We start from the raw sequence: 23,819 nt of genomic DNA, 5'->3' as shown, positions 1-23,819 counted from the left end.
ACAATTAAAATTTCAACATTCCAGTGTGCAGAGAGGCATAATGTAATCACTACAAGTTCTGAACATAAGTTAAAAGTCTCACAGAATTTATAGTACATGTTATAATGTTATTTTGGGTGTAAGTGAAAGAGAAATTTACATTTGTATGAATAACTTATAAAGCAGAGCCCAAGTTTTAGTACTCTCTGAATCAATCAAACTTAATTATTTCCATTGTTAATTTTTAATTGGCCATATCCAAGATTGCAAAATTGCATTAGTCACTTAGCATCCACTTAATTTTTTATCACAAGCTGTTCCACAATAAAACAAAATACCCATCATAAAGAAAACAACACAAATGATACCGCAAAAACTCACATTTCAACCCTTCTTGTACAGCTGACCTTCATAATGGAATAATGAATCTGAATGCCATGAAACAAAAGTTTAAAACTATTCATTACTTCCTGTTACCAAGTTGGGTAAATTAGTGCTGTCCTTAAATTTAATGAACTGGGAAAAAGTGTAATAAATAACCTTTGGAAATATTGATTTTGGCACATTCTCAAATTATCATTTAATGCAAAAAGCGGAAATTATGTCACATACCAGCTGATATATTGCTGTCTTATTATATCCTATAGGGAGGAGGAGGTCTAAGGGCTGTTGTATAAATCCATTTACAACGTTGCTGGGGTAGTGGTACCATGCCTGGATCACTCTACCTACTTCTCTTTTGTTGCATCCATCTTCTCTTCCCTTGGGAAGCATGGAGACTGTGATTGCCCTATCTTGTTCTTCCATATAAGTAAACAGGTGTCATGTGTCATTACAAATTCTTCATCTTCACGGTACCTGGTATCTCGGTAGTGAGCACCATGATTTTGCACTTGGGCAGATTTGGCTACATTGATCAGGAGCCTGTGCAAGTAAAAATAGTAGTATTCTTACAATAACAATACAGTAAAAGTATGTTGCCCTAGCTTTAATGTACAGTACAACTTTATTCAGCCACAGTATTGTCCTAGAAACAGGAGTAATCCTACTAATACTATTGGTGATAAAAAATCAATACATCAGTGAATGATTTAGTTTCCTCTTTCCTGTACAATCAACTAAGGATACTTAGATCAGATTCCATCATAGTCTTACCTATTTAATACTAACAGAATATCAAATACTTTCAACTTTCAAATAGTTTTCAGCTAAAAAATATTACTTATTCCCTGCCTTGAAGACCCTCTGAAGGTAAGAGGACTCCAGTATTGTAATAGATACAGTATGTCCATAATACTTCTACAGCTCGTTTGCATGCACCCCAATTCTTTTCCCTAGGAGTTTACTTAAAATTTCAAAAGTGAAAGGCAGTACGAGCAAGAGGCTGTACATTCATGGTCTAGACAGGATGTAAATAAAAAAGATAAGACAAATAGCATTTACTTTCTCATTTTCAGTTTATCAAAAGATATACAATATATTAATAATTATTTGCAAACAAAAGGCTTTTTGTGTTTGACAAAGAAGGTGCTTATACAGTACAGTATGTAACAAAATTGTCTATTAGAAGTTTAACTTGTACAAAAAAATAATAAAATCTGTTCCTTGCATACTGCATACTTGGCAATAGTATTATTCCATGTGGCCTCAGGCAACATGCTTTTCCACTCCGTAAAGTTAAGGATACAGGGGGGAAAAACAGAGTTACATGGTACAGGTTAATAATAACTCCATTAGAATTTGCAAGGGTACAAGCAAAATAATAGAATGTCTGTATCAAGGGAGAATAGATTTATGTCAAGTAAACCACTGGGGCAAGACCATCTTACCTTGGAGAGGCAAAGTACTAAAGCAAGTGCCCCACAGTTATTTAAGCTGCAATATGAAACACAAAGGGAGAATCATAAGAATTTGTATGCCCATTTAGGGAAGCGTGAACTTCTGTTTCTGTTTTTTTTTACAGAAAATTGGAAAATTCCATTATTTTTTGGTAAGGTGCACATTCAAAATGGCAAATCTGTCTTTGACAGAATTATTGCATCACCTTTATTCTTACGTGTCATGTTAGATGGTGAGCAGATATTTAAAATTTGAAGGTAGCTGACAATCTATAATTTTATGGGATTAGTGATGTTAAAAGTGCAGTACAGTATTATTGCTATGTTGATAGAATCGATAGAACTAAATCAAATAATGGACATTCAGCCTCCTATTGCTCAAACGGTATTGACAGTACATTAAATAAACAGCAGTGTGTCTTACACAGCTGGATAAACTCAATCCCGTTGTAGCACATCCTCACCCAAGGGTTAATATATTCATTTATAAAGCTTGTGATTGCTAGCTTGTCAGTATATGTTGATCAACTGCTTCTTTTCTCCAGTATTACAGACTTATGAATTAATTTAAGTGGTAGTTAATTTCTAATGAATACCACTCAAGCGGTAAATATTGCTCTTTAATGTTATAGTAACCTTCACGGATCACTAACTTATGTAAATAGATTCTATTTTATGCTTATTAAAATATTGCTTGAATCTGGCAAAGGTTTACTTTAGTTAAAAAAAATATTATTTTAATATCCACTGTTATCTACTAAAATGTCTAAATGTTAATTTCACTTTTCCTGTTTGCATGACCAAATATTAAGATTAATACTTTAGCAGTTAATAGTCCGTTTCTCAGAATACACTATTATAATACAAAAGGTTCTGTATGGAAGTATAATGTAATATCAGTCATGCAACCCATGTATATTAAAAAAATTGCATTCCACATTAAGATATTGCTGCTGATCTGTCCAAAATGTGTTCAATTAATGGTAACTTCTATATCCAGTAAACACATTTCACATTTTTAAAGAAAAGATTTGGCAGCTACGTTCCAAAGTACAGAGGTATCCTGGCATTAATAAAATAATTATTAATCACCTGGTATGTCCCCTTCTGTGAGCCTTCCATTCAAAATTTATTAAAATTCCTCTTCAGTTAATCTTGACTCATAACTTGTGTGAGAACCGCAGGAAGGCTGTAATGTGGTGGAAGGATTGTGTGTGTCTGTTTTTCATAGCATGCATCACTTTACCTCTGATATTTGTGATAAAACAAGAGCATTGCAAACTCTTATATGTATCTGTTCATCTTTCAACAGCAGTTCCATACATGTTTCTTGTTTTTCACTTCAATAAATGGTTTCAGATATGATAACGCAATGACAAGTGTAGGCAAATATGGAATTCGGAACTCTGTTGAGCACCGTACAAGATCGCTTTTTGCTGAAATAATTTCAGAAGAGCTAAGTGGTAGAGTTATAGTTGTTGTGAAGGTCAGACTATTGTCCCCTGTACGGGTACATAATAACATTTTGAGCTGCAGGTAGACATACTATAGCACTTAACTACTGCTAAAAAGGAAGTGACATATTATCTTAGAATTTAAAGACTTTTCACACATAACTGGCCAGCAGGAATATTTATTATATTTATAATTATAATGAGGTTAGAGTGGGGAGCTGAGGAACAAGTAGATTCCATGTTGAAAAGCAAAAGAAAAAAAAGACTGAAAAACATTTTTGCCTGTGAAGCTTTAGGAAAGAGTATATAATTAGAATTGTTGGTCAGCAGGATTCATTCATATGTATAGATATTATGGTTATTATGCCCCTTCTGTTAATAATGTTGACTGAAGATATGGTATGGAAACAAAAAAACAAAATTAAAGCATAAGCGGTAATTTTTGTTAAGGTTCTTACAGCAGTAATGAGAGAACAAACTGCTGTTCCAGCCCATTTAATGGGACACTATCTTTGAAAGACCTTTAACGATGATTACACTGCATATTTAACTTGTAAGTTATAAAGATCTGTGTAATAGCAAGAAAAGCCACAGGCATATTTCTCAGATGCAGCAACATGTGTAAGCTTTTTTACAAATGTCACTGCTTGCTCTTTAAGCTGTTGCAAACAATGTTACAAAAACAATGTTCCAGAAATATGAGACTAAGTTAGTGTACTGGTCTTTTATTACCATTTAACTGGAAAATGGGTAAAAATAAGTCATTCGCTAATTGAGATGCTGTGTCACTGCTGACCTTTGACCAGTACCCTCAGTTCCTCAGTCCGGCTTGTTAAAACCAAACTATTAAGCATACTATCCCTTCATATTCTTCCGCTTACTTTATCAATACGAATTTGACATACTGAAATATCTTTTAGGTTTATGGCTCTTTAGGCTACTATGGCTTGTAGCTCTTGGGCAGGGGTTCTATTCTTGCCTGAGATGCCTTCTGTGTGAAGTTTGCATGCTGTCTCTATGTTTGTGTGGGTTTCCACCACATGCTTCAATTTCCTCCAGCAGCTGAAACATAACATGTCTGAATTGTTTTTTCTGCATGTGCTCCTTCATGAACTGGTATCCCCTCCAATGGTATTCCGTCTTGCACCAATTGTCTGCTGGGTTAGGCTACAGTTCATTGTATCTATGTATTGGATCGTGCCGTTATTAAAAATGATTTGATGGATGTCCTTCCTAATTGCACTTTAATGTACTATATGTGGAGTTCAAAGGTGAATATGTAACAGCTTATTCTTTTTTTAGCATTCATTTAGGAAGCACTAGATTTACAGTGCTTAATGTCAGATAACCATAACGTATATACTGTACACACTAACACTTGAAAAAATACTAACTCTATCCATGACAAATATGAACTCAAGAAGATTAGTATGAATAAAAAAGTCTGTATTGCTTTTTTTATTCAAAGCCACTTAAGCATGTTGTTTTTGAGGTTGCTAATTTTTGGATCAGTTGTATTGTTACCCTGCTCTCTTCACATTCACTTGCAGTTTTATTAAATGCATCATTATCAGTATAAAAGTGAGAAGAATGTAGAAACTCAAATGTTGAAAATACGTTTGAAAAATATAAGTGCTTAAAGACAGAAAAATTTAGCTATGGTAGTTTTAAAGTACAAAAAAGTTTTGTTCACAATTTGATCACATTTCTTTTACTTTCATTGTGACATCTGGAAAACATCTAATCACAAAAAGAAATGCATTATGATTACAAATTTTATGAGATATCCCCAACTCCCTCAAGTTCTTAAATTTACATTTATCCTTGACGTTGCTTGTGTCTAGGATTGGTCTTGCAAAAAACGAACAGTTTTCCTCTTCTGCGAACAAAGAAGCAGTCCTGACACCGTCTTTTTAACGCAGTCTTCGTCTTCATTCCTGCTAACTGCTGTAAACCCGGTAGCTGGCTCCATCTCAATACAGGCACATCCTTTGGTCCATGCATAGCAAAAACAGATGTTAACATCTTTGGCTGCAAAGCTGCCACAGATGACAGACATCTGTATGCTTCTGTATGACGTGAGGATGGATTTGCTGTGTATCTGCTCAGGTATGAGAGTTGCCTAGTGAAAGAAGTGGTCAACCGCTTCAGCACAACAAATGCCATTGCATCAGGACCTGCAAAATACAGAACGCACAAATACTGGATATACTTGGATTGCCTGTTATAATAATACAGTATGGCAGCTGAGAGATCCTTATTAGAAGGCACACGAAGATAACGTAATCTAACGATTCTCCCAATTCCATTATGAAACAAAATCTGTTTAATATTATTTTACTTGTGCTCTAAGTACACATAGACACAGGAAGTATGGTTCCTGTATATTTTTTCTTTAATATTAAATTTAAGAATTTCTTGTTTATTGAGGCCGTTTCTCATGCTCTCCACTATTTTTATATGTAGATGTAGTTAGTACGCTAGTTTGGCATAGGTCTGCTATAAACCACCTTAATACAACGTTGGTACTGACGTACGGATATGCAAAGAAATTTACGATAAACTAGTAACAGCAAATGAGTGACATTGAAGTATAATTTTCAACGTGTTGAAGAAGGCCTATTCTATAGTAAATATGTTACAATCCTTTGAATAAAGTGTGATCGGTAAATAGGCAGAAACAGAAAACTACACAAACCTGTATTTTAGCTGCACAAAGACTATTTTGTTATTCTTTTCTTTCAAGATTTTCGGAAAAACGCTGCACGACACAGGCCGCTTGTTTCCTATGACTTCAGAGAAATCACCGAACACGTGAAGTCCTTCCTTTATTCCGCAGGGTCCTAGTGTCTTTTAACGCTCGCTGATCTGTTGGCAATGATGCTTTTAGAATGAAATAGTATCACATTTAATTAATAACAGACGAATACGAGAATGTTAATAGTTTTATTTTCTATTGGATTGTTAGATTCATTATGAATCTGAGGAATGACAGCTGTGCCTTGACATTAATGTGCTTGGAAAATGGTTTAATTAACTGCTTTAATGTTTAGTTTGTTTTAACTACTCAAACTAAACTTGTAAACTATGTTGACAAATAAAATGTATAAAGTGCCATAAACAAATAACTAAAACAATCCAACAATCAATTATTTCTCTGTCCTTTGAACGCACTAGGACCCAGAACCAGGCTCACCTGTCATGCTCAAGAGCAGTTTGCAAGGAACTGTGGGTACTGAGTCCAGGGAAATATGGCTGCTTCCATACAGAAGCTGTTGTCCTTCACAAACATAAAGAATCCCAAGCTTATTTTGGCACCCTTGAAAGTGTCCTGCGTCCCTTCTTATCGATATGGTGCTCTTGTATCAAGTACTGGGGAGAAAATTACTCACACAGGACAGGTAATACAAAATAAAAATAGACAAACTTGAAAAGTGTTTTAAATTACGCATTAGTTCAATAGTGTTACCTGTAACTGTCTTGAATTATTAGTTGACATATATTAAATAAAAGAAAGTATTCCGCATTAAGAATATTTAATATTTTTCGGGAAGTTCTTCCGTACCTGTTTCAAAAGCATTTTTTTTTCGTGTTCAATGAAAATAGCATAATACAATAAATGGGTTCAGGTCTCTCTATTTTAACAATGGTGTTTATGTGTTCGCTAATTTCCATTGAACATAAACTAGAATGTCCTGTATGAGTATTTGAATTTAGTGTGAACTAAATTATTTAAAATTCATTTTATCCTTTGCTTGTCTAATGCTACAGTTGAATCATTAATATCCTGCTTTATCCTGTAACCAATATGAAGATATGTTTTGAAGGCCATAATCAAAAACCTGTTGTTTGAAATTAACTTAATGTTTATACCTGATAAACCAGTAACCAGAAGTGAGTAACTGTTCAGTATCCTTTCTCATAGTCATAACGTTCAGTCTCATTGTCTACATCATGTAAAATATGGCTTTTACTAAGATTTCTGTAGCAAGTAGAAATGGCCAATTTACCCAATTATGCATGCATGTTGGTCTCTTTAAGCTTTAAACTACTATAGTAATGTGAAGAAAGTAATGTGTACTATATAATTACTGTAGTGATCTTTAACTTGTGTACCAGTCAGTTTTGTGGAGGGGATACTGGTTTGCCCAGCATTAATACTGCTGTTGTAAACAAAAATAATGTAAAGAAATGCAGAGATCCTGTATAAAATACTGCAGATATACATATATTTTAATAATCTTTGCTTTTGTATAAATCGTTATTTGTTGGTGATAACCTTTTGTAAAATGAGCATCTTTTGTTTTCCATCCATTTTGTAGATATTTTTGTAAAATTAGAGATTTTTTTAAGACTGAGACCATTTATTCTGATATGTCCAGATGTACCTTTGTAAGTTAATTGTTACTGTTTTAGGTTTATGATGAGAAAGACTTAAGACGAGCCAGATTTGTTGGAAGACAGAAAGAGGTGAGCGGTATTTTTTTTATGAAGTAAAGTGAAGGTTAATTCCATGCTGAAAAGAAAAAAGATGCACATTTTGGCTGTGGAGCCTTCTTTTCTTTTCAGCATGGAATAAACATTTACTTGTTCCTTTGCAACCTGCACATGCTGATGCAGCTACTTAAGCCTTTTTTTGTTTTGTGTTTCTTTAAATGATTAATATTTAGGCTCCTAAATGTTCTAAAAACATCTAAAATAAGTGTCAAACACAAAATATTGATGTTTAGCACAACTTTAAATGCTAACTCCAGGTAAAATGTTTGTGTAGTGAAATTAGCTTTTATTACAAGCTTGCAATCCCTAGTTATTGTTTTTTTTCCTGAAGCCCACTGTTATAAAGAGAAAAGAGCCATGAACAGCTGAAGTCAGTGAAGCATGGTGAAACAATATAAACCTCACCTACATGTTGACAATTTTAGAACAACATTTATAGTAGTGATTTTCTTTTACATCTAAAACTAAAAATGAAGTCCTTCATTGTCAGTTTCTAGGAGGTTAAATGTGTTTTTTTTTATTCTGGCAGTGTGTGAAATGTGGCTGTGTATCTGAGATGAGAATTCTAAAATCCAGTCACTGCACAGAAAATTCAATAGTTGTATTTTTTTTTCAATCAGAAATCATCTTGTTGCATTGTGCATACATTATCAGCTTAAAGTACAATTTAGAATGGCATGGAATTGGCCATCCTGGAGTCATGCATGAGAGAGAAGTATTGTGCCTTTATGTTTTATTTTTTATTTTTATTTTATTTTAGTAGTTAGTAAAGCTTGGACAATCTAAGGGCTATTTGTTAGTTAAGTGAGATTACATTTTATATTGTATTCTTGACAGTTGACCTTCTAAAATAGTCTGCGCAGATTTAGTTGATTAGGGTTTAACCTGAAGGCTTAAGTTTTGCCGTGTTCCCTACTTGCTTGCTTTGGCATTAAAAGGTAGAAAATTCTGTTTAAAGTAATAAATGTAGGCTACATGTACAATGGTAACTAAAAAGCCTATAAACTTTTAAAGATGACAGGCTGAATTTGGTGAAATGTCTGACACTATGAAATAGAGGCAATTGTTAGAACTGTTTAAGAAACCTCTCTGTTTCTTCTATATTAACTTGCAGACCTGAATATTACATTTTGGCAATGCTTCACAGTACAATGGGCTATATCTTATGCACATTTACATTAATTCTGAATTGCACTGACGAGGCCCGTAGGGTCATATTGGTGCTTGTATAACTGACAGTGGTTTTTAGGGTACTTGTCAGTTGAGAACGGTGGAGCGGAAAGTGCCCATCTAAACACTTAAAGCTGGGCCTTTCAGCAGCCTTGATTGGTGCCTTGATGTCTGTTAGCATAACCTGTGAGGTTACTGGCAGTGTCATTCATTCCGACATTGCATTACTGTAAATGGTAACACGTCCATTGTGTGGACATTTCTCTTGTCAGTCAGCTGCTGATGGGAACAGCGCATCATCTCATTGCTTATCTCACTTGATGAAAGGATGTCACCAGCACAACTTTTCTTTTAGAACATATGATCAGTTTTGATCCATATGTGTTTTTTCATCTGCTTCCATCAACACCACAGTTCTCCCATCTTCTTTTCTTTTCCAGTTATATTTTGAGCATGTGCTGCCAAGTTATCTAAATGGGTCTCCAGTTTTTTCTCCTACATTTTTTTTTCTTTGAAAAGGCGCTCTAGTGTGACAGTTAGTTGTCACTGATCTACTGATGGGCAGAGTATGTTATCTGTTCTGGATGGATGTTTCTGCAAGTTTGAAGGAAAGCAGACATTGAAGCTAGCCTATTTCCTAGAGGCTGCCGAAGCACGTCTGCTCAATTTGCATTATTTTTTTTTTTTATCGCCGTCTGCTTTGCACTGTTGGCAAAACTTAGAGTACATCACCTTTTTGTCTGCAGAACAGTTCAGGTGGAATTTCACTTTTCAAGAAACAATAAAAGTGATCGTGTGCACACGTGCCTTTGATTGGGGGAAAAAGGAGAATAAAGAAATGGGCATTTCTGCAATATGGTTTGCTGTCAAAGCCGTAAACAAAATATTTCTACATGAGAGATTAAAATACAAAATGCTAAAATAGGTCATCCCAATAGCGCAATTAGGCATATAATCAAATATAATCAATTTGTTCTTAAAAAGCAAGGTAAGTAATACACTTGTCACATCAATATCTGGTTGTGATATGCAATCATGTATATCAGTAAAAATGTTTTTTATCAAATGTGTGAAGCAAAAGATTTTCCAAGATGACTGTTATAAGAGGTTTATATGACCTGTTTTGTTGGCTACAGACCTTATGCTGTAGGCCTGCCTTTGCCTTGTTGTGCAGTTTTACTTTAAAGTGTATGACAATAATGTAAACTCCATTTACCTTATATAAGAGAAGAGAATTCTCAGCTACATCTGTATTGTATTTTCTGATAAATGCAGGTTAATGAGAACTTTGCCATAAACCTGGTGGCTGAGGAGCCTGTTAAAGAAGTGGAGAGCAGAGTGGTCTCTTGTGATGGGGGAGGAGGAGCTCTGGGACACCCCCGAGTCTACATTAATCTGGTAATTAGGCTTTATCTCATCTGCTTAACCTGACCTTTTAATTAATTTTCTCATAACATGCCATTTAGTGTCTTATATTTTCTATGTAGCACATTTGCCCTCTGGTGCCCTAACAACTTTTTACTAATCTTCCCAAAGCAGCATATATTGGTGGTACAAAGAAGCAACATAATTGTATTGTGAACTGTACTCTTGTTAATATTTATTGTAAAAAACCCAGATTACTTTTACCTCCTTTGGTTTAATACTACCTGTGAATACACGTATTTGAAATAAATTTCTATGAGTTAATGCTGCACATAAAAATGATCGAGGCTATCATTCAAATTGATTGGTGTACTTCATAATAAATTAATGAAATGCATAGTAAATACTAAAGTGGGAATAGAATAAAAATGTTTAAAAGCTATTTGTTTTTGAGCTCTCTGTTCACTTAAATTGTAACAAAAAGAAAACATGAAGTGACTGCTCCAAATATATTAAAGAAAAGAAAACAATACTAAACCTGTTATGCAGAGGTACAAGTAAAGGTTTATTCCATGCTGAAAAGAAAAGAGACGCAAAGTTTAGGCTGTGGAGCCTTCTTCGGGTATGTGAACCTACTTGAACTTCAACCTCCATAGTAGTAAATGGCATTCCTGCCAAAGGTTAATTGAAATAATTGAAAAATACGCAGCATACAGGGGAATTCACTCCCAGTTTTTCCCACAGCAGTTACATACTCAGCCCCAACATTGCAGTTCTTCTATAAATAAAAAAAGATAAAATCTGAATATACTCTTATTATATGTGCATTTCACTGTTGCTGTGAAATCACTTTTATCATAAAAGTGGTACTTCAGGGACAAATAAACACTGCCCTTGAATAAGCACTACAACTGTTTTTTTATCATTTAATGTAAACATTGTTTTGTTGATTCAGAGCAATGTGGTATTTCAAGTAACAAGATCACTGTGGTTTTGACTGAAATGGGCTTTGCTGTGCTGAATGTATACATTTATGTCTAGGGGGCGGGGTTTGGGGGTTGTAGACATAGGATAACAATTTGCCTATTTACCAGATTATTTAGCAATGTTCTAATTACACAGATGTGTTATAACCAGATGAAAGAATGCTTAGAAATTGTAATATTATCATTCTAAAATAAATGTATTAAAAGAAAATCATCTGAAACGGTTGCTTTAAAAACACATAAATATATGCTCTACACATTAATATAATTGCATTAAAAGAAATTGCTTATATAATTTAGTCCATCTCATTTTTCAGCAGCATACATTTTGGAGATATTCACTTTTAAAGAATGTTGCTCATGTCCCTTTTGTCTCCTTTTTCTGACATTGATCCTATAGCCTGTTGTTTCAATCTGTTGTTTTGAGATTCTGGCTTTGTATACAATAGACATTAATCTTTTATATCATTACTCAGTAAAAAGCATGTATGATCTATTGTGTTGAATCCTTATGCTGGGTCATGTCATATCAACAAGCGTTGAAAAACCCAGTTTTGCAGGGTGATAGAATTGCTATATGAAGATAAATGCATTTAAGAAGATTACAATAGTCAAGAATAAGAAAAGGCTATTTTGCCTTTCATCATCAACGAGCTGTCTTTTCAATGTGAGAAAATGTGAGTTTTTCAAGAAAATATTTGAAACCACCAACATATATATGTTCTAAATAAAGCTGAATATTAAAACCCCCACTTCAGCTTTTTTTCTGTATATAACAACAGTTTATGTAAAGTGTTAACTCTGAAAAAACCAAGAGGGTTCATAAGTTTAGGAATGTTTGCCTGTTCTTAGTCTTTGATTTGTATTTGTGCTCATTGATGTAATTACATTAGACTGTTACAGAGGTAAGTATTTTAAGTGGTCTCAGGTCAGCATTCACAGACCTTTTTTAGGAAACGCGTAGGGCTTGATGTATGTCATAGTGAAGCCAGGCAAAGGGGAGCTGAGCCTTAAATTCCTCTGCTTGGTTGCAGGACCATACAATATTAATTTTATGAACAAGAGTGGAAGTTGAAGTGGAGTGCAGAATACGTTTACAGAAAAACTGTGGATTTAATTGCTAATTGAAGGTACCTATCTTAAAGGGACTGTATTAAAGGATCTATGTGTTCATAGAATGTGGAAATGTTTTTGCTAGTTTTTTATAACATTTCTGGACCAATACCATTTATTTTATGCCTCTAAGTATACATGAAACATTGATCTTGCCAATCTAATAGTGACCTTTTGTTTTCTTAGGACAAAGATACTAAAGTTGGGACATGTGGCTATTGTGGGCTCCAGTTCAAGCAGACACATCATCATTGAAGCTCCTTTCTCATTGTCTGTAACTACCTGAACTTTACATGGATAATAAATTATTTCCCAATGACCTTTTTGCTTGTTTGTTTAAGGGGTGAAGACTGGTTAGATTTCGGTCAGTATGTGGACTTTTTAATTTGGTTTATTATATTATTATCTGCCTGTAGGTTCCTTCTTTAGTAGTGAGGCTTTTTTGTAGTCATTTTAAAGCCTGCACAAACACATAAACACAAAAAATGGCACGTTCTCTGGTCTTGCTGAACAATGCCCTTTTGCAAAAGATTAGTATCAATGTATTATAGCGCTGAGATGTAGTTAGATCTTTTTTTTCCTGAATGTTTTAAAATGGTAGTTCTGTGAGTTTGGAAAATTAGCTGATGTTCATCAAAATGAGTTGGTTAGGAATCTTTAAATAGCCTTTCAAAGTGGCATGATTTGAATTACTAATAGATTTATTCCATGATGGAAAAAAAGAAGAAAGAGAACACGTTTCGGCCGTGGAGGCTCCACGGCCGAAACGTTGTGTTCTCTTTCTTCTTTTTTTCAGTATGGAATAAACCTATTACTTGTTCCTTTGCAGCCTACGCATGCTGACGCAGCTACCCACCTGAACTACTATGATTTGAATTATTTTATTATTGCAAGGACAGTTAAGGATGTATCTGTGCCCCACTTTGAGTAATAAAGGTCACCTGGTTACAATCAGCATGATTGAAGCTGGCCTGTCTGTGAGAGAAATTGACAAGAGATACATATATTTATGTAATCAGCAGACAGAGCCCAGAGTAACCAAGAAACTGGCTCGGTGAGGAATAGGCTATGTCCTGGATAGCAGGAGTCACCATATTGGCCCAGGTCTGCCCCATCTGCATAACTTGTTTCAGACTGCAGTGAGTACACCACAAGAATTCCTGAAAGAAATCACCCATACATTAGCAAAATGCCTGTAGCTCACTGTATAAAGATGCTCTTTATACTTGGAGGACATTCAGGAGTAATCTTGAATAGCCAATAGACAAAATCATTGTATTCTATGGATCAGAGAACATTTGACTTGGTGGCAGAGGTGTTTTTTTTTGCCCTTGACAGAATTGATGGAAGATGGTGAGCATTATGCTGATAGTTGTGGTGCTCAAGCCAACTGATGGGACAGTAGAAATATGTTAATCTGGGAAGGAAACTAACACAAGAACCCTGTTGGTGCAGATTTAAGGGCAACCTTATTACTCAGTGATACATTGACAAAGTCCTTGTACTTGAACAAACATTTTTTTTTCCTTTTTTGCTAGCCAACTTGGAAGTGCTGTTGTTAAAAGATCACATATTGCATTGGCTTGACTTCAAGAAAACAGGCTGAGGTCTTGACATGGCCAAGTCCAATAGAGCTTTTGTGGGTTTATCTTAACTAATGCCATCAACAGGAGGCAACTGAGACCTGCCAATCTTCAGCAGCTGACTGAAGGTCATAAGCAATACTAACTTTGCAATGTCACTGAAAACATAAAATTCCATGATTTGTATTGGTCAATTTTCTGTGATTTTATGTTTAAAATATTTAATCCATTAGACTTCTGTGTTGCATTTTTTATGCATCAATATACATAATATGCATATGCTATGTATTTAGTTCCTTTCTTCACAATTTAACTTTCCTTTCACTTTGGTCAAGTTTTTGTTGGTCTCTTCTGTCCATAAAATTTAATGAAATGAAGGAACTACAGATGCTCTAAAAATACACCGAATCATCTGTGAAGCATCTGTGTCAGTCTCCAGTTTTACATTTAATTGAGTATGTATTTTACATGCTGAAGAAAAAAAAATAGTCACAGGACCCCAGACAGGCAAACCATCAGAGTGGCTGCAAGAAATGAATTTGGTAAATTTGGTACAGTTATTGCCTTAAATACAGACTTTTGCAATCTGAAACTTACAATGAATGTGTCCCAATATTTACTGGTTACTTGAAATCAGCGGATAGAATGCAAAGTATGTTATTGTACTAAATGATCAAATGTATGCATGCAATTACCCAGAAATATATATAGTATATATATTGCATTATGTTACATAATCATAAATACAAATTGCGTGACAGTAAAGCAATAATGCTGCAAAAATAGCAAAAATAACCTTTGTCTCAGTACTTTTGGGGGTCTGTGCTTGGACTCTAATAATAACTAACCGTTTAACAAACATTTTATTTTTCCTTAGTTCAAGTGTATAGTGAATTTAATTGGCATCAGATCATGTAATCCTGCTAGTTATTTAGTGTGGTAGTTGATACCTGCACAAATACACTATAGGAAGCTGAATATTTACTAGAATTTGAATGAGTTTAAAATATTTTTCATTTTAATTGAAGGTTTTTTACAATTGTTCCTGTAAAATCTTAACATGTCTGAATTCAATGCATATTACAAAGTGAAGTCACTATTTATAGTTGTCTGGGCACTTGTATCTGAATACAGTCCCACTGCAAGAACAAATATCTTTGCCAAACAAGGGAGAATATCTAGCAAAGGACCAGGGCAGCAAAGATTTAGAAATCCCGCTCTGCAAACAGCATCCGGTGTTATCGTGTTCCCACATGCACGCTGAGTAAAGTTTAAGCTGATTCAGTGACAAATGCATTCAGATCTGCTTTAATCTGGCATAGATAGGGTACTAATTCGACAGAGGAGCAAGGGTAGAAACAGCACAATTAAAAAGATACTGCTGTGTTTACACTAGCTAGCCTGTGTAACTGGTGAATGGGAACATAAACAGCTTAACTATTGCAAGTGTAAATGGGCGGTGTGAGCTTTTCAGATGAATAAAGGAGAAAGGGCTATATTCCATCAAATTCCATTGATGGAATTTGAAAGCTGTGTATTATGCTTACAAAAAGATGGTATTTCAAAGCTGGATTTAGGGACAAAAAAAGTTGGCAGAATTTGGAAAATTAATTTGATCTTGTCTAATCTTTTTGACAGGAAATATAATAATCCTGCCATGTGCTGTGTATTTGAAAGCTTTGTTTCACCAGTGTCAGAATTTTGGACATCCAGCAGTCCCGAGGGTACAACAAAAATAGGAAAATATAGGACACTCAGCTCTTGTCTAAAACCATCAATAGTGCTCTACTAACACAAGAATCCAGAACTATAGAAACGATTTAATATTTCTTTCTATTTTGGTTTGTGACAGAAATAAAATACTCACATTCAGGATCATGTTTTCAGCTGGCATCATCTGGTATCAGGTGGCATCTCTGATTGCTAATCTGCAAAAGGGGAATGTATTGGCAGGCGACAAACAACAAAATCACTGGGACTGTATTTACAGCATGCTACAATGGACTCATGTTAAACAATTTGGTTTCCCCTGTGATCAGTAAGTCAGTAAGACCCCTTTTCACAGAAACCGTTTCCTACATTTTTTAGGAAAGAGATTTAATAAATATTGATATAATACACAGCTGTTTTTGTAACTGATTTAAATTCTGAAGCATAATTATAAATATGAAATGTGCATTGTTTTTGGTGGATAATGTTTTAAACTGTTTTGATTGCTTCAAAATAAGCATTTTGTCATCTATAATGTTTATGTCGAACTTAAGAAGCACAGTTTGGCAGAAGGATTAAAGCCAGTTCCTGCCAGTCACTGGCTCTATAAAGTTTAAATACAGGGTTTTAGACCATTATTACTCAGTGTTGATCAACGTAAGGGCTAACACTCTAAGATCCCCCCCAGAACCCCCATACTACCCTTGGTGGTCGACACTCAATCCAAGCGGAATTGTTTTTTTGTAACAGCCATATTTGTATGAATATGAATTCATATTAAGTTTACAGTATATATTAATATTATATATTCCGCTTTTTTCACTTTCACTTAAGATAGAGTCCTCAGAGAGCAAACAGAGTGCAATACAAAAGTCATATACAGGACATAAAGGGTATTTCAGGTAAAAATGTGACATTATGTTCTGTTATTGTAGTTCTCATGTGAGAAAATGAAGTTATGTAGATTGGAACCACTAAGCAGTGACTGTTTCATGGTCACCTGATCTCACTGCTGAAAATTCAGACAGTGGCAGAGCACTCTGACTTATTGTAACCTTGACAATATTTCATTTTTAAGTGTGAGGGGAGTGTCAGTTTCCACAAAATACAAAATAAAAAAGCTGATAGTTTACATTATTTTAGAAGCATTTTATTATGTTAGGAATTATTTATGTTCGTAGATTAAAATACTTATTTAATTGTAAATGATAATGTGTGTCTTTATCACACAATCACAACCCTTGGTATCAAATGATTCTTTCATCTGCTCCCACATCACTGCATACAAGCTCAGAACACTGGCCAATAGGCCGTAAAAACAAGCTTCTTTACAGGAGACGTACTTTATTTCTCTGATAAAGATTGAGAGACTTATGTTGTCCACAATGGTATGTTTTAACAAAAAATATTATTATTAATTTTAATTTCTAAACATTCTCTTTAATGCATTGGAAGTCCATACTGTCTTTACAAAAAGGCACCCATTTTACTGTTGCCGATCCTCTGCATACCAATGCAATACATTTCGCCACACTCTGAAAAGGGCAGCCTCCAGAAAAATGAGTTTAACTGACATTTATGCAACCAATGAAATATTTTTTGCCCATTTTGCATAAATCTAATGCAAAATGAAAAAAAAAACTGCACTGACCTATATCTTAAGTTGTCTCTGATTTACTTTGTGATTAGTTTCTATTTGGCATTATGTTATATTATTGTTTGTGTGTTAACTTTTAATTAAACATCTTAAATAACTGTCAAAAACAGCATACAACATAGTTCATCCATTTTATCTTTCATTGTTTACTCTTTCTCTGCTTGTCTTTTCAAATGTACAGTACTTGTGGCATTCAATGATTTTACTCAAACATGTATGATTTGTTTGATTTAAATGTTAGATTTCATAATATATCATAAATATATGTTTTACAAGAGGTTAATCTACAGTATACAACATACCTGTAGCAAGAAACGTTTTATTTCAACTGTGTTGAATGTAAATGTGTATCTTCCTGAATGATTTGCAATACATGAAAAACTTCCAAAATACCCTGAGACAAATGTTTTTTTAATAATTGTTAAACTATGCATATGACATAAAAAAGTATTTTATTTTTCTATAAGATGTACACAATTTAATGGAGCACTACGGTCTGTACCATTGTTTTGAGTTTTCCCTTTATGACAATATTAAGATCTCATTCCCTATCCCTGCTTTCATGTTATTCCATTTTTTACAGAAAGAGGTCACTGTTGATTTACATAACAGTTAAAGCAGCAACTTCAGTTTCATGCAAGACAGAATATGCTAAAATCTGGACAATATTTGCGATGTCATTTATTGGAATGCTTTAACATGTAGCTTTGTTTAGAAATTCACATTTGTTACCTTTTTATCTGGGTTTGTGTACAAAGGAGTGCATACTAAGCGTTGATGTTCAACCAGAATCTGCAATATGATGAATAGTTCCGTGATGTTATCAAAGATACATTTTTTATCTGCATATACACCAGTTTGTTGTTCATTGTAGGTTATTTAATATCTTCACAAAACTGATTTAAAATAAATAACTGCTCAATTTTGTACAAATGTAGCAGAGAACTGATTTATATTCTTACATTCTGCTTTTAATGAAAACACATAAAGGTTTGCATATTTATTTCTGGGGAAAGATTAAGAATTGGCAGATGATTGTCGTGATTTGGAAATGCAGCTTTTTGGGAATAATCATTTATCTATGTTAATATTTGCATTCACTCAGTCTGTGATTTTTGCTTTTGATAGTCTTGTTTACTTGCAATATATTTTAATACAGAACAGCTGATAAAGCACATCTGTGCATGGATAGATTAGTTTCTGGTGGGCAAAGTGTGAGTTAGACAGCGTCAGGAACCGAATCTCCCAAATTCTCCCAAAGTCCAGTTGTTAAAAAAACATTAGAATAACAACATCTGGTTTTGGATAATTTCAGCAAGAAAACTACACACAAAAAAACTATATACAGACCATACATTTACAAGTACTTGCCACTGTTAATTGGGATATACAAACCAGCCGTTATTGTCATAGAGCATACTAGGTATGCTACATTTGGTTTGCATATCCCTTAGGTAGTGTGACACTGGATAAATATACATATAACTGCCTGTTATGTGAAATTACTTCAGTTTAACTCATTTATTTCTTGCTTTGCCATCAGACCTATCAACTGCTTTAATCTTAAGGGTTCTTATCCTTGAAGTCTCAGTTCCACTACCTGACAAATACAATCACAGCAGCCAGCGCAGTGACTTTGTTTAAACCTGAGCAGTGTAGTTAATTATCTGTTTCGGTGAATGGCAGTCTGCATAACGCTGTCTCTACACTATATACATGTCTACACACTTATATGAAAGTGGCAGCCTGCCATAATGCCGTTTTATTGTGAACTTGTTTAGTGAAAATAACAAGTCTGAGGATTATGAAACACTGTAATTAGTTGATACAGAGTGGGTGGAAACTCAGACTGTTCCTATTCAAGCCCCTTGAGGTAAATTGGTATGTTGTTGAGGAATTAATACCACACATACTGAGATTTGAGTAATTTTGTCTTGTGAATACCAAAAGAACAATTTAAGTGACACTTGGCTTTGTAAAATGTTTAAAAGAAAAGGAACACTAGGTTGCACATGCAACCACATAACTCTGAAAAAGACTTGTATTTGTTATTACCATTGTGAACATGACCTGAACTACAGTATGTCAGATAATAGGCAATTTAAAATATTTGTTTTTAATTGTTTCTAGTCTAATTTGTAAAACTAAAAAGTATTGGTCTGCCACATTTTATTTGTATTTCTTAAACAAATAAACAAAAACCAAGCTGTTAACTTGAATGTAATAGTATCTTTAATATTGATTTTAAATCATGAACACTCAATTATTAAAATGATAAGAGATATCTTTAATAATGTTCAAGATGATTGTGATGTTAATTCACGAGGAATCATTTAAACATTTAATGCTATTTAATGCTGTATCATGATAAATTTGCAGCATTAATACAGTATGTCTATCTTTGTTCCTGTTCCACAAGGGTACAGAATCTTGAGAAAATAAAGTATGGGAGCACAAGAATGTATTATTTTATGTAAAAAGAAATTGCTGGCTATATAGAATTTTATTGAGTAATTCCTATTGTACTAAACAATGTTAAGTTGATAAAAACAAAAACAAATCCATGGACGAGTTACTGCTGTGTAGATCACAGCAGTAAAATATTTCCTAGGTGCACTGGAAACAAGACACCAGCCATGGCTTGTTCACACCTAAAGGGAACTACTGAATGCAATACTGGTCTGTTTACTATTGAATTAACCGTGAATTGGTCTGGAGTCTCTTATAGTTGTATTTATGACAATTGCTATTTATTACAGATATTAAATTCAGTTGTTGATGTATGGCACAGGTGAAGATTTGAAGTTCTAAGCAGGAATATTTTAACCTTGTTTATGCCTGAAGTGTAGCTTAGGGAATCTGTTGTAAAATCTATCTCATCACCGTATTTGGATTTTGATAAGAGAGTATGTAAGAAAATCATGGCATCTTCTCAGGTTGGGATTCTCTGGTCAGAAAAAAAGAAAACAGTTGTATTCAAGATCCAGATGGAAGACTGCCTGTCATAGATGATGACAAAGATAAAAAATAATGTATAAAATAGCAAAATAAAGAAAAACTTGCTGTTATAGTGACTTATCATGATCAGGATCCTAATGCACTGGAACAGTGTTTCTATGTCAGAGCTGTAATACAGCACCTGTTTTAGTGACACATCAGGTGACATTTTGATCACAGGAACAGGTTGAAAGGGAAAGTACAGCAGAACAGACTTTAACTGTAATCAAGGCAAGCAACTTTTTTTTAACATATTGTGCATTATTGTGATACAATTTGCAACATACCTCATGCTAGAGAAGGTTTAAATAAGTTTTCAATTTCACATCTGCTAAATTCAAGTAAGTGGTTTGTCTTAACAGAATGTTTTTTTAGTAAACGCATGCTGTGTTGTAAAGACACAATATTCTTAAAGCGAGACCAAGCACTTTCAGATATGGGATTTAATTTCTGAATTGTATAAGAAAAGTTACAAAACTGTGCAGGGACTTTGACCCACATGACAATACTATTTACAGCTATCAGGCATATACTGTAGGAAAAATAGAAATACACACTCAAAACATATATAATTCTAAACTTTCAACATCGTTCACTTTTCTTGTTGTGTGTAACTTTGTGTTATACTTAATGAATTATGTATCAATGGATATACTTTTTTATTGTTCTATCTTTAGTTTCAACCAGCTTCAGAAAATGTTAAAGCTGACAAATTTAAACAAAATGCTCAAATCCCTTCTGTACATAGATATTTTTATTTTTGTGTACAGGACAAGTAAATATCTGAATAGAAGGTCCAGTGAAAAATCAAACATTGCTGTGTATGCCTTCTACGATACACAAACACTACAGAGAGAAAAAAAATCAGTTAATCTTTTCTCACCTATGCTCAGCTGAATAATATTTATAGACTTCTCATTCTTTTTGAGTTTAATTCCAAGCAAAGTATTAATGCACAAGAACACATTACAACCACGCTTGGGTTGTTCACTGATGTGATTAGTTGCTACTTCTCTTTTGCCTTACACTAACAAAGCAGCACAGCTGTTCACAGCAATACATATGTTTTATGACCTTGTTTACTAATGTAGATTATTTTTAAATGTAAGATGAAGTAATTTGTTTTACTGTTTTTTTACTGTTTTGACCTGTTAGAACAACGTATCTGTATTCAGCAAAACCAAAACAAAAGTATTGCAAGTTAATTCATTATTTTAAAATATGCTTCCTCAAGGAACAGATGTATAATTCAAAGTCTGTTAATATCTCCCAGGAAAGTAGCAATTTAAGACAGAAGAATTTATATCAACTGTTATATACAACATTTTTGTTGTTATATATAAACTCTGACAATATTAAGAATGTATTATTCTTTAAACTGACTGGTTGTTTGTATAATAACATCTACAGGATTTTATTGAAACATGAATTTCTTTAAAATTAATTAACCACAATAAAAAACTGAAAGTAGAAGTTATTGAATAAAGTCCATTTCCTCATCCTAAGAACTGTGGAATATCTCAAGCACATTTTTGTTGATGAGAAACACTAGGGGCAAACAATGCAATTTTTAGTTATATCATATTTATTTTATCAGCCTTATTCTCTGAAGGTTTTTTATAACAAAATTTCCCCATCCAAGCAAACAGTCCAGGTCTCTACTGGTGCATGTAGTGATTCCAGTCTTTCCAGTTGCAGGTTTTCAGGGAGCAGAAAAGAGCAGCCAGGCTAAAATAATTGGTATTGGTGACACACCGGGAGTCAAACTGATGCTTATAAACTTTCATGTATGGTTGTGTTCGCTCTATATAATTGAAAGAAAATCAACTTCATAGTAAGGGCAATTACGTATTTTGAAAGGCATATAAGTTGCAGAAGGCTAATGTAGTTCAAACATTGCTCTGAGCAGAATCTTTGAATGAAACTGAGCATAAAAAATATGCTGAATAAAATAAACTATGTCTTCTATTATTTATCCTTTGAGCCTGCACAGAGTAATGGGAAAAAATGGAAGCACGTTTCCTATTTTTTATTTGGTTGTCTTGCTACCGAATAAAATTAATATTTATTATTTTAATATATTTGTCAAATATATTAAATCTTTATTTTTGGACTACCCTGAAGATTGAAATTTAGTTAGTTTAACAGTGTTTCTTTAATTGTAAATTTGGAAATACAGATTCTGTTTAGCTTGACACAACAGAAAAAAAAAGTTCCTCAGACCATAGATCGCCAATACACACAGAATGTATTTCACACTGATTCAAAATAAAATTATACACTTCTAGGATATTATGTATGTATTGGACCAATGTGTCATACATTTCTGTCACTGAATCATCAGTAGACCTTTATGCACATGCTGGTGTTGAACTTTTCATGTGTTAGTATAACATGGCAGTTTCTTTGTTGATGACAGTGAGTATTTCTGGAGATTCTTTGAGAATATATTTCTGCTGATGGTAGTGATTATCTTGGACATTATGACTTTCTCAACTGATTAATCAATATGGTTAATCTTCCAAGTCTGTATTGGAGTTAAAGTTCTAAAGTTGACCAAAATGGTTGCTACTTCAGGTGGTAAAGAGTTTTTTCATAAATGCATCTATATTTAAATGGTGAAAAACTTTCACTGTTGAACAGTTGTAACTCATCTGTGGGAACTGAAAATAAGAATAAGGAATGTTCCCGTAAAAAAATAGGTCCTGGGCTCTTTTGATAATTAAAATTAGACTAAAATGTTCTCAGACTCCCATGGAAAGACATTCGTGTTTGACAATAAACTGCTCCTGTGAATGTATGCATCTGACTAATGTTTCCAGTTGAACGGTCAGTTCAAAACAGGTTTCTCTCTAGCAGGGACATTTGGTTCTCTGTATCACTTTTTCCAGGATTAAGTTCTTCTTTATTGTACAGGGTGACTGGGAGTAACTGTCCACTTAAGAATCAGAAGTTATATTGAGATCTACTTCATGTACTTCATGGAGGTATGCCAGCCCTCACAGCGGAGCTGTGTGGAGAGCAGCTTCACTGGCAACAGAATTCTAGAGACCAAGAACCTGAAGGCTGACTGGATTGTGCCAGGATAATTTGCCCAGGAAAGGTGACCTGTCCTGCCCCGCTCCATAGAGGGAAGGGGTTTCGAAGACCAGAAGCCCTGAGAGGGTGATAGGAAAGAAAGTCTTGTCTTCGGGTAGCAGTGGGGGATCTGGGCTCAGAAACAGACTCAACCTGCCTGAGATTTGTTTTGGGGGGAAATAGTGTGACTATTTGAGATTTTTGAAGATTTTTATGTTTTTAATGTGTCTATGTGAAAGAGGATTAGAGTATGCTGTTTTTGTAAAAAAAATAATAAAAAAGAAAAAAAAATCAAAGTTATTTACTTACAGTATATACAGTACTTTGCCCAGACTCCTAAGTCTTTATGTTTCAATGAACCTGATATTGTCATGGTGATTTTATTATAATAC

The 23,819-nt window shown here is 34.0% G+C and overlaps 1 protein-coding gene and 1 long non-coding RNA gene across 2 annotated transcripts; one reads left to right on the top strand and one right to left on the bottom strand.

Moving 5' to 3' along the window:
* Positions 1 to 4,954: 4,954 nt before the first annotated feature.
* LOC148822938 (uncharacterized) lies at positions 4,955 to 6,076 on the bottom strand. The gene is made up of 2 exons (XR_016093847.1): positions 5,970 to 6,076; positions 4,955 to 5,448 (listed from the first exon to the last, which is right to left on the bottom strand). It is a non-coding gene; the product is annotated as an uncharacterized LOC148822938 (long non-coding RNA).
* Positions 6,077 to 6,484: 408 nt separating this feature from the next.
* Positions 6,485 to 12,719, top strand: ndufs6 (NADH:ubiquinone oxidoreductase subunit S6). The gene is made up of 4 exons (XM_088929203.1): positions 6,485 to 6,672; positions 7,688 to 7,741; positions 10,214 to 10,336; positions 12,589 to 12,719. Exons 1-4 carry the CDS (start codon positions 6,523 to 6,525, stop codon positions 12,655 to 12,657), a joined length of 396 nt encoding a protein of 131 aa, XP_088785329.1. The 5' UTR covers positions 6,485 to 6,522; the 3' UTR covers positions 12,658 to 12,719.
* Positions 12,720 to 23,819: the final 11,100 nt, after the last annotated feature.

Source organism: Atractosteus spatula, chromosome 12 (assembly GCF_055471065.1).
Source record: "Atractosteus spatula isolate fAtrSpa1 chromosome 12, fAtrSpa1.hap1, whole genome shotgun sequence".
NCBI classification, from domain to species: domain Eukaryota; kingdom Metazoa; phylum Chordata; class Actinopteri; order Semionotiformes; family Lepisosteidae; genus Atractosteus; species Atractosteus spatula.
The sequence above is the reverse complement of the archived record's forward strand: the minus strand, read 5'-3'. Positions and strand labels throughout refer to the sequence as shown.

Coding starts and splice junctions, on each gene's coding strand:
- ndufs6 (XM_088929203.1), top strand. CDS start 6,523: ATGGCTGCTTCCATACAGAAGCTGTTGTCCTTCACAAACATAAAGAAT. Junction 7,742..10,213: donor TTGTTGGAAGACAGAAAGAG/GTGAGCGGTATT, acceptor TGATAAATGCAG/GTTAATGAGAACTTTGCCAT. Junction 10,337..12,588: donor CCCGAGTCTACATTAATCTG/GTAATTAGGCTT, acceptor TTGTTTTCTTAG/GACAAAGATACTAAAGTTGG.